Raw genomic sequence first — 21516 nt, forward strand, 5'->3', positions numbered from 1 at the left:
TCATTTTCCGAACGAGTCCCATCTCTCTCAATTCTCGAGTCCCCCTCTTCTCTTCCTTCTCTAACCATTGACCCTAAGTTCCAACCCCATAGCGATGCCGCCACTGCGACTCAACCTCACAGCTACCGGTCATGCTCGCGTTCGCCCTCTCCATCCCCCTCTTTTGAAAATTTTAACAGTAAAATGTAAATAGGACCTACTAGGACACTTCGATGGATGGTCCAATTTGAAATGGATTGTGACTGAGACATAGGTAGTAGGATCCGAAGAACACTCCAAATTCGACCCGTTTGATAAGAGATTTGAATGGATGTGACTAAGACATAGGTGGATCCGATCCGAAGGGGATCCGTTGACACGCTATTTAGGGATTTGCTATGGAATTTCGTAGAAAGGCATTCCGCCACGTCAGACGAATTAAAAGAATAAAGACAACCTACTGAAAAGTGAGCCTGTGTGCTGTTTAAAGAATAAACACTATAAATGAGACTGAAAAATCTTAATCCAATGGCCATGATAATTTTGGTAGAAATGGTATAAGTACACAAATAGGAATATTGCAGATTTGCATTCTAGTGGAGTTGTAAATTTGAACTCTACAAGGCAGGGGCAATTGAGCAAATCCAGTTTTCTCAATACAAGTGGTGGGTTCAATTCGAGAATAAGTGGTATCCCAAACAGATCAAACAAAACAAAAGAACTGCATAATACAACCAGGTTATATTAATAGAAGTCCATTAAACAGCAGAAATAGTAAAGATTATTACAGAACCACAAGGAAAAGCCAGGCGTGGCTAAACCCAACACAGACACAGAACACACAAACAGAAGCTGACCAGCTTATTCACCATAATCACACCATTATTACATATTTTTTTTTCCTGACCCCAATCTTTTATATTACTTGTCCAAGATGCTTAATGGCCACAGGTACAGTCCACACAAGTGCAGCCCGCTCCGCACTTGCACTTTCCGTCATTCTCGGCCCCCTGAACCTCCACCACATTGTCATAGTAGCTGCAAACATATCACTAGTGAGTACCATGGCTGCTTTTAAACATAGTTTTTGAAAGGGAAGTGATATATTCATCCCTCTTTTTCTTCTGCAGATCACCCCCTCTACTGTATTTATGACTACTTTTTTTACACTATAAGTGCGTGGCCTAGGAAGTGAAGGGGTCAAATATATCATTTCCCTTTTAAAAAACTCGCCGATCGACAGTCGACTTTGTTTTTACGAGTTTTGTCCTATTAAATTGATCAGAAACTCCTTTGACTCGGCCGAGTTAATAAAAAGTTAACCACACGTACAAGTCAACTCCTTTTTATCTTGGCCGATCGAGTTTTCGTCTTAGCCCGGGTTTCTGAACACTGGTTCATACTCTTATATCAAGAGCCATGCTTTAGTTTTCAAATGGTCAAGGAGGCTTCATTTAAGTCCCTATTGTAAACCTTATGAGACATGACCGCATGAGTAAACAACTTTGATACCCTTTGAAGTTTGAAGGGCATTTACTAGAAGAGGGACAATGGCCAAGGTCTATTTTGGTATTTTAAAAATATGGAGAGGGAGTACCTTTTCTCGGTCTCAATGATCTCGATGCCATAGCTGTTTCCTTTCTTCCTGAAATTATACCCCAAAAAATTAAAAAACAGCCTATTACGAAATCCCTTGAAGCTAAGAGATAAACAAAATGAGAGAGATTTGCTTTAACTAGTCTAGCCAGAATAAAACACTGGAGAAATACCTATTTTAATAAAAATTGCATAAATAACAGGAAAGAAATCGAATAAAATAACATAACAATTAAGCTGGTATCAAAGAATTAATGTTAAAGATCACTTGTGAGGTGGAGTTTGGTTGCAAAAATGAGCTAAAACCCCAAAAGACTACTCACTCACTACTCTACCTATCAGTCACTTGTCTACTGAGGTTGTTTTTTGGTAGTAGAGTTGTGGGGTCTCTCTCTCTAGGGGTGCAACTTGGGTCGTCTTTTAGGAATTCAAGTTGAGCATTTACAATAAAATCGGATCGGTTCAGGTTGATTCCAATTCATTTTTTTGCCAAAATCTTACCCGACCCGACCCAAGTTGCACCCTTACTTCTCTCTACTTTACAAGGAGTCTATTAACCTACCCTTGATAGCCAAACATGCCATGGGGTTCACCACCACTTGACTACTTACCCATTACTCTGTTAGGACACCTTGGTGCATCCAAATAGACCTGAGCAATGAAATGTTTCTTTTCTTTTACTTAGAAACAACTTCATTCAACTAAGCTTATCCCATATCAATCTACCACACCAAATTTAACAAACCCATCTCTTGAAAAATAAAATGTAAATGACACAAAAGAGAGAGAAAGCATCCAACACAAGGCATGCAAACGTAAAACACGAGGCAAAGAAAGATAATCAGAAAACACAAGTTTCATACTTGTTAGTCCAAACAAGCAAGCACGGGTTTATCATTTTACCTATGGACAGACTTGCTATCCCCGGTTCATGTATGCCTCTTCAACAATCACTATTGCTCTGTTTGGATGCCATTAATTCTTTGGGAGATCTATATCCCAGCGGTCAAAGGGGAGATTAAAGGGGAGATCTAAAGCAGATCAGTCAACGGGGAGATTAAGGGTGGAAGAAAGAAACATTGTTTGGTTTGTCTTGCAAATATTGGGCGGGGTTTGGGATAAGGGCAAAAAGATCTCCCCAAGATCTTCTCCACAAATTTCTTTGATTTGAAGAAATTTGGAGAGAAGATCTCGAGCGCACCACATCACCCGACCGTCGCCCGACAGTGCTAGTGGTCAAAGACCTTAAAAGGCAACCAAACAATCTCGAGAAGATCTCAAGAAGATGTTCTCCCCTCAATCTCCTTAAAAATAGCCAACCAAACAGTAGAAACATAGGCCCCTCTCCAATAATCACTATAGAGGACTCTAGTGGTGTTCTTTATACTCATTGTAATATTTTTCTTCATTAAATTCTGGCAGGGGTCATGCCTAACCCCAGCTTGCCCATCAAAAAAAAGAAAGAAAGAAAAAAGATAGAAAGAAAGATGAAGAAGAAGAAACTTAGGCCCCATTCGTTTCAGATTATAATATGATAACCGATCGTGAGTGCCAAACAGATCATCGGACTCAAAATTACGTTTAAATTTGAGTCCAATAATCGGTTTAGCACTCACAATCAGTTGTCATAATCTTACAAGAACAGGGCCTAAGGTTTTACCGGTCGTGGCCGGGTGGTCATGCCGCCGGTATATGAAGAAGAAACTGGGATTTTCCCTAATTTCCGAATAATTACAAAGAACAATCAATTGGTGCTTTTATAGAGCACATACATGATAAACATAGAAATAAATCATACAACTATGGAAAGAGAGAATCTTAATCAAATCTACTTTCCTAATCTCTCTTGCTTGACTCTTCTAATCAACTTGCCTAATTTATCTAGTTGCCTCATTAAGCCAAATTACCACATTTAACATTTTAACAACCAACATGCCTAATCTACCACCAAGATGATCCAACGGTGAATCTCAACCCAATACAACCGTTGGATCTAACATATTCTAACAGTATAAGCCATATTATCCGTCGGAATAATTTATACCGGTAGATTACCCGCGGTGCCTATCCGCCACTAGATGTACTCATGATTTAAAGATTAAATTATCCGAGGATTTCAACCCAAAAGAGAATGAAAAAGTAAACATAAGGCCTTTGAGGAGTTTATAAAATACTTACACACACTGGCTCTTGTCAGCACAGTCACAGTTGTCACAGGTCGACATGGTGATGAAGGATGAGAAGAAAAGAGAGAAAAGTTCAAGAGATTAGTAAAGCTTCTTTGTTTGTAGTAATGAAAAGCTCGATATGATTCAGTTGAATTGGGCTCGGTATTTATAGACTACGGTGGTTCGAGCCAAGTGGGGTAAGAGGCTACACGTGAATGGCACACGATTCTAGAGGAAACCTCCAAAGGAATCTCAATAATGGAGGGAGAGGCAGCCATTTCCTCACCTTTCGTGTCAAATCCTCTTTCAACTGTTTTTGGCCACCACACAAAACCAAACCCATTCCCATACGCATTCAATCGAAGTATAGTGACCCTTCATCTATGTCTATGCCTATCTTCTAAATCTTTTCAGATGATGGTGATTGATCGGCACAGCCCAATATCTAGAAGACACCTATGCCATTCAAATATACTTGATCTACAAAGTATTTCTTAATAAATCATTGAAAATTATGAAGTTGCACTAAAAAATATTTTACTTTTTAGGATTGGGGTTCTTCATCTGTAAATCCTTAATATATATAAGTAAAATGTATGCCAATTATTCATCAAGAATCATGATTATGGTCTCTTTTAATGCCACCAAACTGGGTCTTTAGTTGTAAATAAGAATATTTTAATTTAATCTTATTTGCAAACGGGACATTGTGGCATCTTTGAAAACCATTAACTATGGGCGTGTTCGGTAAAGCTTCTCATTCTCTCTCTCAGAAAATCGGGCAGAAACGGGATAATAAGAATATTCCGAAGTAACTTTGAGTCACTAAAGAAAATCTCATTTTCCGCATTTTATGGCATACGCTCACTAAAGAGAGCACTGCTTAAGATGGTTTGGACATATCCAATGTAGGCCTTTGGATGCTCCGGTGAGAAGAGGAGACTCGTGCCAAATTGATGGAGTAAAAAGAGGTAGGGGCAGACCGAAAACAACTTGGGTAGAAATAGTGAGGAAAGACTTGATGCTAGAAACATAACAGAGAACATGACCTTGGATAGGATAGAATGGAAGAAAATGATCCACGTAGAAGAATCCAACTAGAACCAGGATTAGAGCCTGGTGGATTCCTTTTACCTTCTTCATGAATTTTTTCTAAAGGATTCATTTAGCTGACCCCAACTAGTTTGGGACAAAGGCTTTGTTGAGTTGAGTTGAGTTTTTATGGCCTATGTCATGCGGAAAAGCGAGAATCATGCTGCTCAAATATAGTTGTAGTTGTAGGACTGCATCTTCTAGATCATAGTTACCAGAAGCTTCCTAGTAGGGTGAGAAGCTCACTTCATAAGCTAAATTCTTTTCCCTTTCCAAATTTAAGGGAAGTACGCTTCCCACACACTTCCTCTTAATTAAGAGTATACGCTTTCTATTTGGGTGATTATGTTTTTCCTAAAGGGCTTGTTCAGTTGCGCCTCAGAAATGGAAAGGAAACGGAAAAGGAGGGTATTTTCCGTGGAAATGAGCTAAAATGCCCGTTTTGTTGGTAGGATAAGGAAAGCGCTCGGAAAGCGCAAGTCCGACGTGGAATCCGACTTATCCCACCTGTGAAAGCCCTTTCCCCCATTTCGAATCCGTGAGATTTAGTCAGATTTTGGTTATTTTCCGAGACTTCCGTCACGAGAATAGCGTTAAACCCATTTTCTACGCCCTAAACCCACATGCGACTTTCGTCTTCAACACAGCAGCCCTAAACCCATTTTCGTCTTCAACATAGCAGCCCTAAACCCATCTTCAACGTAGCAATACCATTTATCTTTTCATTTCTAAGCTTGTTTTGCATTTATATGATGGGGTTACCATGGATGGTCAGAACCAAAAAATGGAACCCACAGATCAGATATCTGTCGATTCTGATTCTCATGGTATAAAGGGGACAGAAACGGGGGGATCAGAATTGCCTGAAGTAAGTCGACCAAGTTTTGAAAAAAAGAAGAGTTGGAAATTTGATTCTTTCTTTCTATTTTGATGGGTTTGGAGAATTGGGTATTTGTGGAACATGTTTTTTCAGTTTTCGGAAAAAGGTTGCCCAACAAAACCTTCGAGAGTCCAAAAACAAAAAGGAAGAAGAAAAGAATTGGTTAATGTGTGGACCTTCAAAATGAAATTAAAGTTCACAGACCATATATATATGACTACAACTTGTTAGGATCTTTCCTAATGGACAATTTTTTGGGCCCCATTGTAAAAGTGATGGAATTTTGGGGGCCCCTAATGGGACAATTTTGTGGAGAATACTTTGATCAGATGATCTTAGCCCTTTGATTGATTAAAGTCCTGTTAGGCATGGGATGTCAATTTGGCATGGAACAAGACCCAACAGGATCAAGGGCTATGATTACACATTATGTCCCCATCGAAGACATAAATATGGACCATTAGCATTGATCTTGATGGGGACAGTCCGCCTCATCATTTTAATTAATATAGATATATGTGAGAAATTGTGAAAACCTAACCACAAGGGAGTCCCATTGGATGCAAATCATCCAACAACATTTATCATCTCTTCAATTTTACATTTTCAATGCAATCTGAAATGCGGTTAATCCGGATCTAACGGGGTGCCCTTGCGGCTGGGTTTTTTGGAAGGGTAACCTTTAGATCTATAGGGCACTCATAATGGGGTCCACTTAGGGGTGTGATTTGGGTTAGGTTGAGTTGAGCTTTTGCTAAAAAATGAATTGGAGTCAACTTGAACCCGACCCAATTTTATGGTAAAAGCTCAACCCAATTTGCCAAACATTGACCCGAGTTGCACCCCTAGGACCACTCTCGTGTCTTCAATGCGATCTAAATTGGGTGCTCCCATGCCTATTATGGTAATTATCATGTGGGTGGTCCCACCCAAAATTTGTGTTTTATCAAATATCTCATGGGATCATTTTCCTTGCTTTTTTAACAAAGTAAAATGTGCTCATGGCACATAAATGAGATCACATATTTTTACTAAGAAGTCACCAACCATGCTTGTGAGTTTTCAAATACTACCTTGAATTAAAAAAATAGAGGGGGAATTATAACAAATAGGGAAAAATACACTTAGACCCCCTGTGGTTTCTGACACATTCAACTTAACCCGTAATGTTTAAAAAGTTACAAGTAGACCCCCTGTGGTTTCAATTTGAGTATTTTTTTGTATTAGTGGACTATTTGGTAGGCTTAGGGGGCATAACTTGCTTAATATGTGGTAAAGAACATATTCTGTGATGTTTCTTTTCCGTTTCCTGGCAACTGAATGCGCACTCTTACTGCTTTCTTAGCAATTTCTTTTCCTTTCCGTTTCCTTCTGCCACGTCATTTCCTTTTCCTTTCCGTTTCCTGCACGCAACTGAACAGGCCCAAAGGGATATTTTCTCCTTTTGATAACACCGAAGGAGTGTCTTTAGAACATAAAGTCATCTTAAATTTCAAACAAAATTTATTTGAATCTTTTTCTAAAATCCTAAAATTAAAACTACATGAATAAAATACGTAAAACTAAAATTCCAAAACTTAATAATTCTAATCACCCATTAAGTCATAATTGATATTAACTCTTCCTACCTAACTTATTATAACCCTATCTCTTACTATATGTTTCTTGTTCGCTTCAAATGATGCTTATTACGTTCTTCATGTTTACTTTCCATGAAGTTTTGTACATGTTTCCACATTATGTTCCTTGGAGATTTTTCGCTTCTCACAATTTCTCTTTTCTTGATCCTTTTCTTCCCTCTTTTGCTTCTCTATTAGCTTCTAATGCATGCTTCCCATTTTGGCAACTATTTTCTAGATTTATCATTCTTCGTAGCAGAAAATCTGCATAATTCCATTTGTGAATGGCTGCTGAACACATTTCTAAAACTATTATAATCATTATTTACAAATAATCATATCTATACTTCAAACCAGTTGCATATAAGATTATATGAGAATAGTTTAATTTTTTTGAATTATTTTCAATGTCCATAAAATGCTGCGTATGTTAACATACAAACATTAGAAAAACTTGTTTTTTGAAAAAAATTCCTTCAGAGGAACTCCCCTATTTCATTAACAACAAAGAGGATTGTTCCGATGTATAAAATAAAAATTCCAATAGCTTTTGCTAATATGACGTTCCAACCACCATATTTTATTTCTTCCATGCTTTTCACCTCAAAATAAGAAATTACACCCATGTTCTAAATAAGATAAGATAAATAGTAAATAGGTATAAAAATCACTTTGTTTTTGAAATGGTGAAAATTTATTAAATAGTCAAGGACACACAGAGACAGTCATAGGTTTTAGAAATATTTCTGAAGGATTTTGGCTTATGAGTCCCTAATTTTTGAAGTATTTTCTGATTAGTTGTTGAGAACTATGAAATGACCAAAAGGAATAATGTTTTGAAACATATTTCTAAAGCATCCTAAATGCTATATTAAACCCTTTTTTTTTCTTCATGACACTGGCATTCAATACATTTTAACAATTTAACTCGTGATTTTCTGCCCTTGGACTTTTGCTCCTAATGTTTTTCAGAGTAGAAAGGGAGTTTTTATATGGTGTAAGCCCTTATAGTCTCGTATTATTCAAAAAGTACTGTACCGACCACACTATAGGATGATCCAAACCGTCCATGTGATGGGCCACAACGTAAACAAGTTGTGCGCCAAAAATCATTTGGATAGGATGATCCTATCCCTCCGATCTATAGAGGTTTTTATAATATGCAGTTCCTCTTTAGATCGGAGGGCTAGGATCATCATATGGAAATGATTTTTGGGGCACAAACTATTTACGTTGTGGCCCATCACATGGACGGTTTGGATCATCCTGTAGTGAGGATCGTACAGTAAATTTTTTTAAAAATGGGGCTTTAAGGGCTTACACCATATAAAATCTCGTAGAAAGGATTGCAGTTTTCAGAGGAATAAAAACACCCATTTTTCAGAAAGAAAAATAAGACTTGCTTTTAGTTTTAGTCCAAAAAAACAACGAAGCCTCTTGCCCTCTAGGGACTTATTCGAACTATATTTTAAACTTTCACTAAATCATGATTTTCCATAGCTAATTGAAATGAGGCGGAGGCCCAATCAGAGTGGGCTTTTGCAAGCCCAATCAGAGTGGCTGATCAAATGAGGCAGAGGAGTGTGCAGCCCATCAAGGTGTAAAGATTTGCTGATTATTTTGAAGAGATCAAGGACTTAGTGGCAGGGTTATCAGTCTCATTTAAGCCATTGGAAGATCGGCAAATGGAATAGCAGATGAACTTGCTAAGTACTTGAGCGCCTCTAAGCAATTTGACTTTATACCTCAATCAGAGTGGCTGATCAAATGAGGCAGAGGAGTGTGCAGCCCATCAAGGTGTAAAGATTTGCTGATTATTTTGAAGAGATCAAGGACTTAGTGGCAGGGTTATCAGTCTCATTTAAGCCATTGGAAGATCGGCAAATGGAATAGCAGATGAACTTGCTAAGTACTTGAGCGCCTCTAAGCAATTTGACTTTATACCTCCATGAGGGTTTTATTTTTGGGAGATGATATTTTCACCCCCCCCCCATTACGTGTGAAAAGTGGGCAACTTTATGTCAAATCACATTATAATGGTGTGTGCAAGTACTGCCGGGGGGGGGGGGTGTGTGAAAATATCATCACCCCTATTTTCCCCTTATGTTTCCTTGGCATTTCCACCGTACTTATTGATCATCTCGGTCCTTATCAATGAAATTTTAGCCATTAAAAAAATGATTTTCCATAGCTAATTGAAATATATTTTACAGATTAGAAATTTATTTAAAAATCTGTTTATTATTATTTTTTTTGGAGATGAGGATGTGTAGACTGTAGATTGCTGACTATTTGAGTGACGAAATCCATATATCAATTATCTAGATTCCTTTTTATCTTACACGGATGTTGCTTTCCCTTATAGGCAACCCTTTCGTACTCATATGTCATATCTTTCCCTTTTAAACCACAGCCTTATCCTGTCTCTCTCACTTTTTATCTCTAGATATGTGGCTGTACTCTTCACCAATGGTGCTTCCAACATATCTTTTGGGTCATTGAGAAGGTGAGCTGAGTTGACTCAGAAAGCCAACCCAAGACTTTTATCATCTCTAACTAATCAAACCCATATGTAACCATGGTTAGTGCAATGGGTCTCATAGTCATCGTGCTGTAGGTGGAGGGTCCCATTGGAAAAGTTGCATGCAAACTGACTAGGTGACTGCGAGATGAGCCATTGATGTGAGAACCAAACTCCACCGTACACCTGGCTAACTTAAGATAATCTAGACCTTCAACAGGTGGGCCACAAGCTGATTATCACCGTAAGATCATCCGAGCAAATCAAGACCCAGCGAAGATGGATGGATGAAAAAGAAAGAAAGAGGGGGTGTCAACAACCAATGAGAAGCACATTAATTGGATTGTTAGGATTGTTTGATCACAACAATTTTAGGGCTGTAACCCTTCGACAGAGCGATCTGACAAGATTAACGTTGAGAACGTACTCCCTTCTCCATCTCCAAAACAACACAACACCCATTCCAAAACCATAATCACAAGCAACCAATTTTTCTAAGAAAATGTACGAAGTTTTCTAAACCCTTACATTTGCCTTTGTCTGGAACTTTTACCTACTCAATACCCAACAAATAGGACCATTCAAAAAAAAAACCCCAACAAATGGGGTCAAAGAGAAATAGATGCTATAATTCACATTCAATAGCCAAAATATCCACATAAGAGATGGTTAGGATCATCCAAAGATATTGATTAGATCTATAGTAGGGTCAAACACATGGATGGTTCAGACCAAGCAAGGTGGTCCAAAATATCCATTTAAAGCCTATATTTTTTCCATGATTTCTTTTCCACCAAAAGCCTGGAACACCATAAACATATCATGAGGCTATATAGAAAAATAATATATCAGCCAATACACACCAACCACAAACACAGAAATCGCAATGCTAAAAAAATTGAACAACAACCATTAAAACCAATACAAAAAACTGTGAGGCCAAAACTTACTACTGATTTCCAGATCATCAGCATTCTAAGAGCAAGATCAGAAGAAATCAGCGACGGGGCGGTGTGAGGATACAATGTCAGCAAGGCAAGCAAGAAAATGGTTTATGTCAATCTTCTCTTTGCCCGAGAAAATAGCTTCAGAACTCCCTCCCTTTGCTCCATGGGCAGCTGACCTCACCAGCATATATAACCTCTTGATTGGCATCTAAGAAATCACAAGGAATATTACCAATGTGAATAAAACCAATTTGTAAAGTGAATTCTAAGTCAGTAATTACTATTTCAGCACAGCTTTTCTCTACATCAAATTAACTGGGATTAGCCACTCCTAAGGTTATGCATTGCCAATCATATCAGTTGTCTATTTAAATTGCTTTCACCTTGTTCACAGCAAAATGACATCCGCATTGTCTTTTTTCACTATGGGAAACCATATATTATTAAAAACCTTTCTGGACTCAGTTGAAAAGACGGATGATGAAGAGAGTGAAGAGGACACTAGATCAGAGGACTACTTTGACCTTGAAGAGGTTTCCTCATTTGAATCCTCCTCAGAAAAGGAGGACGATCAAATAGGTCCCAAAGAATCTCCAAAAAAGAATGTATCCTGGGCGATTGAACGTAATCAAGTTTACTTGATTCCAGTCGAGCATGAGGATAGTGGTGAAGAAGAGACTCCAGAACTTGAGGAATCAAAGGAAGCATGGCAGGAAGTTTACAAGAAAATTTGGCCAAGAAGCTCACAAAGAGCCCAATATACCCCTTCCAAATTAGCTGATTATGTAATTCACAAGTATTGAGCATTTTGATCTCTTAGGCTTAGTGTTTGTCTCTCATATGTGTTGAGCCTTGGTTCTCCCTCTCTCTCATGTTCCGAGTTAGGGTTGGTTGTTTGTGCTTTTATTGTATCATCTTTCTCTTTATCAAATAAATCGTTAGGGGTCTCCGCTAAACCCCAGCTTACCCATAAAAAAAAAAAACCTTTCTGATTGGTTCTCAATAGTTTTTAGCAAAGTACAAATAGCTAACTAAAAAAGTGCAAAAGAGAAGAGTGCAATTATCAAGACAAGATGGGCGCATACCTAACTTAAAGGGTGGAAAAAATCAGCACATAAAACTAAGGGCCTCTTTGGAAGCCACGACAATTGGTCCTTGTTTGCAAATAAGATTTTTTTTGTTTTGAAATGATGCAAATAAGATTATTTTAATTTAAGCTTATTTGCAAATGGGGAATATTAAGTCCTCTTCGGAAGCCATTAGCCACACCATTTTTAAAACTTCTATGACCATGATGTGCAAATAATCATATTTAACATCAAAACCACCAGAATATAAAACTATATTTTAATGGACACACCTTGATGTTAAATATGATTATTTGCAAATCATATTTAGCATGCAGAGAAAAAAAGAAAGAATAGATGTTCTGAAGAAGAATAAAATTTAGAACATACATCATCGTCCAACGCTTGAGCAGCTATATCAATATCGCCTTCAGCTAGCACATTAAGCTGCTTCAAGACCTGGGGAAAAAAAAAGAGTTGCCATAAATCAGAACTTCAAAGAGAAAATTACCAATAATCCAATTTGACAATTTTGAAAATTAAGGAGTGCATCAATCAATTTTCCAAAGAGTACCTCGGGTAAGGGACCAAACTGAACGATCTACTCTTGTTGTGAGGATCTACTTTTGTTATCGGGCAAAGTTGGCACTGGCTGATTGATTGGAAGAGAGAAAACCTAATTGGGACCTAACTCAAAACCCCAACAGTGTGCTTTTTTGAGGGGATCGTTCAGTTCGGTCCCTCACACGAGGGACCTCCCTTTACTCACTTAAGAGCTGCGTTAATGTCCTTCCAAACCGATGCTGACAAGGGTCTTACGGAAATGAATGACAAACCACAATGGATGTGTTTTAGACAAGGATCATGGTGATACAAGTTTATGCACCTTGAAAGACAAACCTAGATGAATTCATGAAAGACGTGTTTCTGTCTCAGATGAGAAATAAAGGATTTCTCAATTTCTGTAAAATAACTAGGCCTACCAAGTGAATTATATTTCTCTTCACCAAATTGTAGAGATGTCCTTAGGGGATATCAGCTTTTGCCCTTGTATACATATGGATTCACGTGCATATGTATATATAGAATGCACATACATATAGACAGCTACACCAGTAGGAAAATTTTCACCATAACTCCATAGCTGAAAGAAGCTTATACCTCACCTCCTTAAAGCTAATGTCGAGAATGCTCTTGACTAGTATTCGGAATAGTTGCAAATCGTTTATATGGACATGGACGCTAGAAAGAAGACAATTTTTCCCTTTCACTAAACATGAAATCAAGACTCAAGAGTACCACTTCCTGAAATTGTCAGTCACCAGTGGTCCCAGAATGACACCTCAATGGCAATGGTCACCCATGTCTCTTTCTAGTTGTTGAGCTTTAAGGCTCTATAAACTTTAAGATGAAACATAGAAAATGGTTCCTAGCTACCATGACTAGTATGAGCCATCGTACCAGTCAACTTTCTTCAATGGATTTTTTGGACACTAAACTTGGTTCCTTGCATGCCTACTATTTTCTGCTTTTTTTTACGGATCATGATCAAACAGTTAGGATCGCCTAATCATAACAATTTTTGGGTAGTAAACCTTCAAAGGTGAGGCCTACCACAAGAATGTTTTACACCAATCATGGTTGCTCTAACACATGTAGTAGAAACTAGGAAGTGTCATAGTATAATGTGTGTGTAGAAACTATAAATATAAATATATAGATAGATAGATAGATAGATAGATAGATAGATAGACAGATAGACACACATTGTTTTGAAAATCTTACGATGTACAATTTGACTTTACGATTCAAATCAAATCTTATGCATAACGATTTGAATCCCATGGTTGAATCTTAATTTGTATGAATCTTACGATTCGATTGTAAAGCTTCCGAATTATGCGATTTATCCAAATTAAGTTTTGTATAAAAGAAAATATGACTTTTTTCGAAAGACCTCATTTCCTTTCTACATTACAAGATGCCTTCAAAATCCCTCTCATTATAAGGAAGAAGACAGAGGAGTAGGAGTTCGAACGAATCGGACCAGTCAAGCAGAGTGTATGAGCTTCAAAGCATTACTTACATCGACGTGGGAGACGATTATAACGAGGACAACACTGGCGACTCCTGTCTTTTTTTTTTATGATATTTGTAATTTGATGTTTAAGACTTTGAGAATTGATATGATCTTGTGCCTTTTTTTAAAAAGAATTATAGATGATTAGTATGTGTCAAATCTGTTCGCAAACAATTCATATTACGATATTGAATGGCTAATCATGGTAGTTTCTATTTGAATTTAATGAATTTGGATGAAAAATGAATAATTGGCTATTTTTTATTCTTTTACTTGTTTATAATTTTTTATTATATGCATTTCTGAATGAATCTTACGATTTACGATCAAATACAATTCGACCCATATTACGATTTATGATTTGATTATGATTTTCAAAACATTATATATATATATAGAGGAATAAGATTGTGCGGTCGACCGCACCTAAGCTTAGGTGCAGTCGAGGGCCCAAACACATGGGTCCCACATTTTTTGTGCTGATCAAAACCATTCATTTGCAAGGCCCATCATAGATAGGGTGTGTACAAAAAACCAGGTCCATTGGATCATCCTAACCCCTCCAAAAGTGGAGGGCAAAAATTGGCATATTTGTGGCAAACGGTGTCTGTCCATTTTGCCCTCCACTTTTGGATGGGTTAGGATGATCCTATGGAGCTGATTTTTTGTACATACCCCATCTATGTAAGGGCCTTTCAAATGACTGCTTTGGATCATCCCAACAGAGTGGGCCCACATGAGTTTGGGGCCCTTGACCGCACCTAAGCTTGGTGCGGTCGACCGCACACTCCTTTTACTCATATATATAGGCGATGTTTCTAGTCGGCCGACTAGAGAACCTTCTCTAGTCTGCCGCCCAAAAACACAGTGGGCCCACATTGTTTGGATGATCCAAAGCACTCATTTGATAGGCCCTAACATAGATAGGGTGTGCCCAAAAAATCAGCTTTATTGGAACATCCTAACCCTTTGATTTGTGGAGCTAAAAAATTGGACAGATTTGTGAAATTTTATACCCGTCCATTTTAACCTCTACAAATTGTAGGGTTGGGATGATCCTCTGGAGCTGATTTTTTAGGCACACCCTATCCATGTCAGGGCCTATCAAATGACTTCTTAGGATCACCCAAACAATGTGGCCCCCACTGTTTTTATGGCTGACGGACTAGATAACTTTTCTAGTCGGCCGACTAGAAACACTTCTCATATATATATATATATGAGAAAAGGGTTTCTGCGCTCGAGTGCATGAAACGGGGGTGGGGCACTGGGGCCACATTAGGGTGGGGGTGGGTGGGGGGGGGGGGGGGGGTGATCCTAAGCATTCATTTGGAAGGCCTATTCCCATTCCTACAAAACACATACAGAAACCAAAGCGCATACCAAACCAAATTCGTAATTGTATTAGTAGTATATTATATCAGTATGTATTAGATAATTATACCTGTATTAATTGCTTGTGAAATGTGGTATATGTATTATGCATAAATTTTTAAAAGAATTACACGTAAAATGTGGTACGTATTGAATTATAAGACGTTCGATGTTGTTAGAACTTAGAACATTACGGATGGTTTTCTTTCTCATGTGATGGTTTCTAGTGTGTATGTGTGTTATTCCAAAATTTCCCGAAGTTTCATCTCAACATTTTATCATTTGCATAGGCTTATATTCGTTTCTGTGATTTTATAAGATTTCCACCAAATTTCCAACCGAAACCGAAAAGGTTCCAATGCCGTGATGACCAAAACCGAAATTTAAAGGCTTACATGTGTGTGTGTGTGTGTACATGGATATATAACCATGGAGCATTAAAAAAATGCTGGTCCACTTTAGAGCCTAATTAAATCACGTGTGGGTACACAAGTCTAATTATCACTATCTTTTCTTGTCCTTGTTCACTCTTATTGTGTTCATAATCTCTATATAGGCTTGCACTTTTATTCTTTACCTTTCTAGCATCTTCAGTGTGCAACGTTGGAACATTATAAGTCACAGCGAAAGCCTCGCAGATACCAAGCGACTGCAGGAAGCCAACCGCACTAGTTGTACCAATCACCAGCATGTTTTTACCCTGGGAGCAAAATGAAATAAAATCATCTTTTCTTCAGTTCCATGACAGTAAAATAGATTTTGGTTGAATCCACAAGGTTAGGATGCGCAAAATAGTGCATCTTATAAGAATTTAAACATCCAATGCTCAAAATATCAGGCATAATCAAATATGTCTCACTGATAAGTGCCGGATCAGCCAATTGGTGAAATGGTAGAGAGGTGCCAATCAAATAATATACACTCACGATATCACCATTACGGTCAATGCAGCACGATATATTGAATACAAGAAAGAATAAAACTTAATGATGTGTTTGAAAAGGGGAGTAATGCTACTCACAGGAGCCCTTGCAAAAAATAAGGGAAAGGGCGCCCTCATTGGTCAAAACCAATTTAGGATGCGCAGAAAATCACGGTCATAACTGCCATAAAGCAGTTTTGACCAATGAGGGCACCATTTCCCTGGTTTTTTGCAAGGGCTTCTGTGAGTCTAGCATTCCTCTTTAAAAGGGAGAACCATAACCGTTTACTAATTTTTGGAGTAAGACGGGGGATCAATGGGACTGCTTTGAGGGAAAACTTGCTATATTTTCACCTTTGCAAAAGCAATATTTGAATTTCTGGTTCTGCCTCATGCGACTTTTATGATCACTATCACTTAAGGGCACATATGCAATTTGATATATGAGGTCATTATATATACATGTGTGTGTATGTATACGGATTAAGGAGAGAGAGAGAGAGAGAGAGAGAGAGAGAGAGAGAGAGAGAGTGTAATTTTATCAATAGCTACAAAGATTATAAACAGACACACAATCTGTGTGAGGCTACACAGATAATGTAATTTTATCAATAGCTACACAGATTATATATACATGTGTGTGTGTGTTTCTGTTGGCCCACACAATCTGTGTGAGGCATTCCGCCGAATATTTTCATGAACCAGAACCCTTTAGAGATTTACACATTATGTCAAAACAGTTTCCTCTGATAACAAACTACGCCGAAAAGTCTTAAAACTGCTTGGGTGAAGAGATTGACGTAGAAGCAGGAAGGGATTTACACATTATAGGAAAAATTTGCTTCCTGCTAAACAATGAATATGGTTCTTATTACTAGCGTGCCGCAGAAAAATGCATCTGTCCACAGTTTTTATGTGTCACTAGGACTGCGAAAAGTTGGCACAAGAGAAAACCTTTGGAGGAAGTCGATTGAGAAGAACCAGCAATGTCTGTGCAACCAAATTCGAAAAACGAGGTCCAATTGGAACAAAATCCAATAACCTGAACAAGAGATTTTTTATTAACAATATATCAATAAAAAAAGATAAACATTTGACATGACTAAAAATATTGGCAAAATTCAAATTAAGAGCTACCTTTCAATGTCATCAAGGATAACAACACTCAACTGAGATTTGTAAGCATCCTCAAAAATCTGTCCAAAAAACCTTTATCATAAGCAAGGTTTTAAATTTCGACCGAAATCGAAATTGGGCTTAATCGAAACGTTACAAAATTTCGATCGAAATTTTGAATTTCGTTTTTCCTGAGGGATAACTCCAAAAAAATCTGTTTTTAATTTATTATTTGATATTATCCCGAAATTTCAGCCAAAATTACCGAAATTTCGTACGGGATAAAATATTAGCTAAATTTATTTCGATAGATTTCGACAAAATTTCTTTCGGCTGAAATTTCGGTTTTGGTGAGGACCGAAATGCATTTCAAAACTGAAATTTAAAACCTTGATCATAAGTCATTCTAAGGATTTCACTCAAACAAGTTGCATGGAAGCGGCCACGGCTGGCCAACTCAAACACATAAAATTAGGAAAACCTGACAGCCTATCAATGACTCAATTTTGGATAAGAAGATAGCAATAATACATATAATTTTTTTTTGAGAAAGAGACCTGCAGGTTAGATATGTCTTCATTCACAACTAAGACCAGAGACCAGGTTTTGGTCATATTCGACTACAAATAATGGACACAAAAAATTAAGGCAGTTTCAAACCTTGATAATATGGCCACATTTGTTGCTTTCGCTAAAACCAACCATTGTTTCTGCTGACACCTATATGAAAAAAATGTAATCTGTTAAGAGGGACCACTTCAAAGGGCAACAGTAATATTTTAAAATGGGTAAAGGTTCTTACTATCTTCACATATGGAAAGTCACTGTCTATACCAATTGTAGCTGCCATTGCCGTCTTACCACTGCCAAGACAGCAAGTATTATAAGAATTTATAATGAAAAAAAAAAAACAAATAATACATCAAGAGAAAAGATGAATAGAAGTCTACCTGCCACGTGGACCTTCAAGAAGGCAAGTAACCAAAGGGCTTCCTTTGTCAACTTTAACTTGCTCCACTAATAGCATACCTCTTTCATAGATGCGCTTATGTCTCGGACCACAGTCAACGATGCCATGGAGTCTGCAAGTTACAGGATTTATTACATGGAGATCAATATGTATATGAATAGGATAAAAAAAAAACTTGCACTGAGAATGACCGCAATGCTAGGAGGTCTGCAAGGTACAAGTATTTATTAACTAAGTGGGATCAATTTGCTAGGACATCGAATTCTTGCGTCAAAAAACTATGAAGAAACTTGCATAGCTGGACTTTGGTTTTCTGCCTTCAACAAATAGCTGATTCCAAATTGAGCTGAATCAAACAACAGATCTTGGCTCGGCTCGGGCTCGGCTCGGCCTAGCCTATTTAGCCAAAAAGGGTCTCTAGTGTGGTTAGTTCAGTAGAAGACTGACACCTCAGCCATTCTCACCTGAGCCCCTGCTACAGCCAGATCCACAACCAGTCCATCTCCGAGGCTTCGCAGGTAGGGGAAATAGGTGGCACCCATCACATCACTGATGGTACAAATAACATTAGTTCATTTCTTCCATATTGGGGTTAATCTTGCTTTAACATGGGTGATGGATCTTCCCTTCGCATCATGGTTTTTAGTTTCCTCTGAAACCGACACGAAATGACCAAAATGTTTCCGTTTCAATCCCTACTAAAATGCATACAAACTGAAACGCACACCGAAGCCAAAACTGTAAGAATATTAGTGGTATACTATACCAATATGTGTTACATAATTATATTTATATGAATTGCATGTGAAATGTGGTGTATTTATAATGTATAAACATTTATATAACGACCAAGCCTGACATTTATCGTGACAAACAGAGCCCTGCCTATTAACATTAGCATGACATTTCAATCTCCTTGGAGCCTACTTTTGGGTCACAATTGACCACTCTTATTTTCCCAAATCAGCTTTGCCAAATTATGGGCTTTTCATAAATTTTGTTTCCATCAAGTACAAAGTACCCATACCATATTACTAGGTTCTTATGGTTGTGAACCGGTGTAAATTGTAAAAAATGTTTCAAGTAGACTATCATGAGATACTTAATCTTTTCATAAAGCAAAGAATGATAAAATATTTTACTTTCAGTCCCTTATATTAAAATGGATACCGGCCTGACCAGGTGTAGAAAAGTACGAACAATAGATAGCTAAAACATCTATGTTTCCCTAATTTCCTATAAACTCAGAAAACTAAGGCCTAAACAGAAAGCTTCACAAACTATTTTGAGTTACACGATGCTAATGCAGTTTAAAAATAAGATAGAGCAGTGTAAGTCTGAGCATAACATTATTCGAGCACAGACTAGTTTGAAAATTAAACATAGATGTATCGCCATGTCAACAACTTTTAATTCATTTTGTACTAATAGCTGAGAATAGCAATTTGAATCTACCTGCATCGTTCAAGGTCATCGGTGGAGGCTCCAAAAGCCGGAATAATTTCTTGGAGGGCATGCAAAAAATCATTCATGGTAATTTTTATGCTCTCTTCATCTAAAGGTTTGGTAAGATCATCTAAGCTTATTTGCCGATTCAAGGCAAATGATACAGCACTTTTTACAACACCTTCAAGTTCAGCTCCGCTATAATTCTTTGTCCGTGCAGCTGCACCCAAAATAGGATTTGTCTCAGTCAATGATTAATTAATTATACAAACCAACAATTTATGACATCTCATGATAAATAAATTTCCAAGAATTCACGGATGCATTCCCTCATATATCATGAGAAGAGTAGTCCATCTAAACTTTCTTGCATCAACAACTGTCCCACGTGTAATTTTCTTTTTTTCTTTTTTTGAAAAAGGTGACATTTTATTGCAGAGATAAAGATACAAGGGGACAATCCGTCCCCCGATACAAGAAAAACAAGATCCTACCAGAGAGGATCCAAGGTAAGATAGTTACAGCTAAGATTCCAGATTGCCGTGTATGATTACATTTACAGAGATATCCTCCCGGTCAACACTCTCCTTCGCTAGGGAATCAGCCCATCCGTTCGCCGATCGCCGCCTATGTTGAAGGGATGGATGGATGATAGAAATCAGGTCCCTGGTCCCTGATCTCATCGATAAACGCCTATCGCCATGGTCCACAGATTTTGTTCGAGGCCCATGAGATGGTGTCGGAGGAATCACCTTCTACAATTAAGGGGCCCAAGTTGTGTTTCTCGTGCCATTGTAATCCAAACAAGAGTGTCGAAACCTCAGCTTCATTGGCATCGCATATCCCAGCCGGCCCAGAAAAGGACATGAGAAGGTTACCCGAATGGTCGCAGATAACCCCACCAATACCCGCTTGACCTAGATTTCCACAGAAGCTCCCATCGAAATTAAGTTTCAACCAACCTTCGGTAGGAGGACACCATCACGGTAAGGCGGATGATCTAGATTTCTTTTCAGCCACCACCGTGGTCCAGTTCCTGAGAATGTTACCAACAGGATACTGAATGCCGCTCTTGGATTTGGCCCATTTGATGATAGATAACTTAACGGCGAGGATGACATTCGAACAGCTCTGCTCCCGACCCCCAAAAATCCAGCTGTTTCACTACCCCCCATATATGTCAGAATATAGAGTATGGAATAGAAAGCCACATGTCCCACGTGTAATTATCAATGACTGAAATAGTTAGCTAGTGGCACCCACAATGTAGGGGGGCTGCAAAACTTCAACAATAGGATGATTCCCAATGTGCTTAGATGGATAAGAGTGGGTACTGCTTCTCCTTGGAGATTTGTGGATCGTACAAAGGTTATTCAATAGGCGATCGAGGAGAACGATAATGAGGTTCAGCACATAGGGGAGTCAGCTAATGGCGAGGCAGTTCAGATTGCTATATCAGGGATTTTTTTTTTGATGGGTCTTTAGTTGAGTTGAGTTTAGATCAGGGTTGATAGGGAGGTTTTTTTTATTTTTGACTTCCACCTTGAGGTTCTTGCCTTGTTTTTTGTTCGGGTGGGACTATTGTGTGCGGGTACTCCTTTACTGATGTAAAGAAGTCCTAAACTAACCTCGTGGTACCAGACTATGAGGTCACTTCAATCTTGTGACAGTTTTGGGACCTTTTTTTTCTGAATGGCCAGTTTTGGAACCTTGTGCCATTTAATTGATGCTAAGATCAA

General features: G+C 38.1%; 1 protein-coding gene and 1 long non-coding RNA gene across 3 annotated transcripts in view; both read right to left on the reverse strand.

Moving 5' to 3' along the window:
• Positions 1–701: 701 nt before the first annotated feature.
• LOC143862114 (uncharacterized) lies at positions 702–3909 on the reverse strand. Its single transcript, XR_013240167.1, has 3 exons — positions 3754–3909; positions 1577–1624; positions 702–1017 (listed from the first exon to the last, which is right to left on the reverse strand). It is a non-coding gene; the product is annotated as an uncharacterized LOC143862114 (long non-coding RNA).
• Positions 3910–10463: 6554 nt separating this feature from the next.
• The window catches only part of NSF (AAA-type ATPase family protein), a 51544-nt gene continuing 40491 nt past the window's right edge, over positions 10464–21516 (reverse strand). The window contains exons 13-22 of one of the 2 annotated variants that reach the window (XM_077373613.1): positions 19787–19997; positions 18312–18443; positions 18164–18224; positions 18022–18081; positions 17383–17441; positions 17200–17287; positions 15901–16023; positions 12260–12328; positions 10806–11010; positions 10464–10656 (exon numbers count right to left, since the gene is read on the reverse strand). In XM_077373613.1, the coding sequence (XP_077229728.1) occupies positions 10843–11010; positions 12260–12328; positions 15901–16023; positions 17200–17287; positions 17383–17441; positions 18022–18081; positions 18164–18224; positions 18312–18443; positions 19787–19997 (971 nt within the window). In that variant the 3' untranslated portion in view covers positions 10464–10656; positions 10806–10842. The other variant, XM_077373612.1, reaches the window with a different exon arrangement.

This window comes from Tasmannia lanceolata, unplaced genomic scaffold (genome assembly GCF_043159265.1).
Source record: "Tasmannia lanceolata isolate RefF3 unplaced genomic scaffold, GAP_Taslan_0.1 ptg000037l, whole genome shotgun sequence".
Taxonomy (NCBI): domain Eukaryota; kingdom Viridiplantae; phylum Streptophyta; class Magnoliopsida; order Canellales; family Winteraceae; genus Tasmannia; species Tasmannia lanceolata.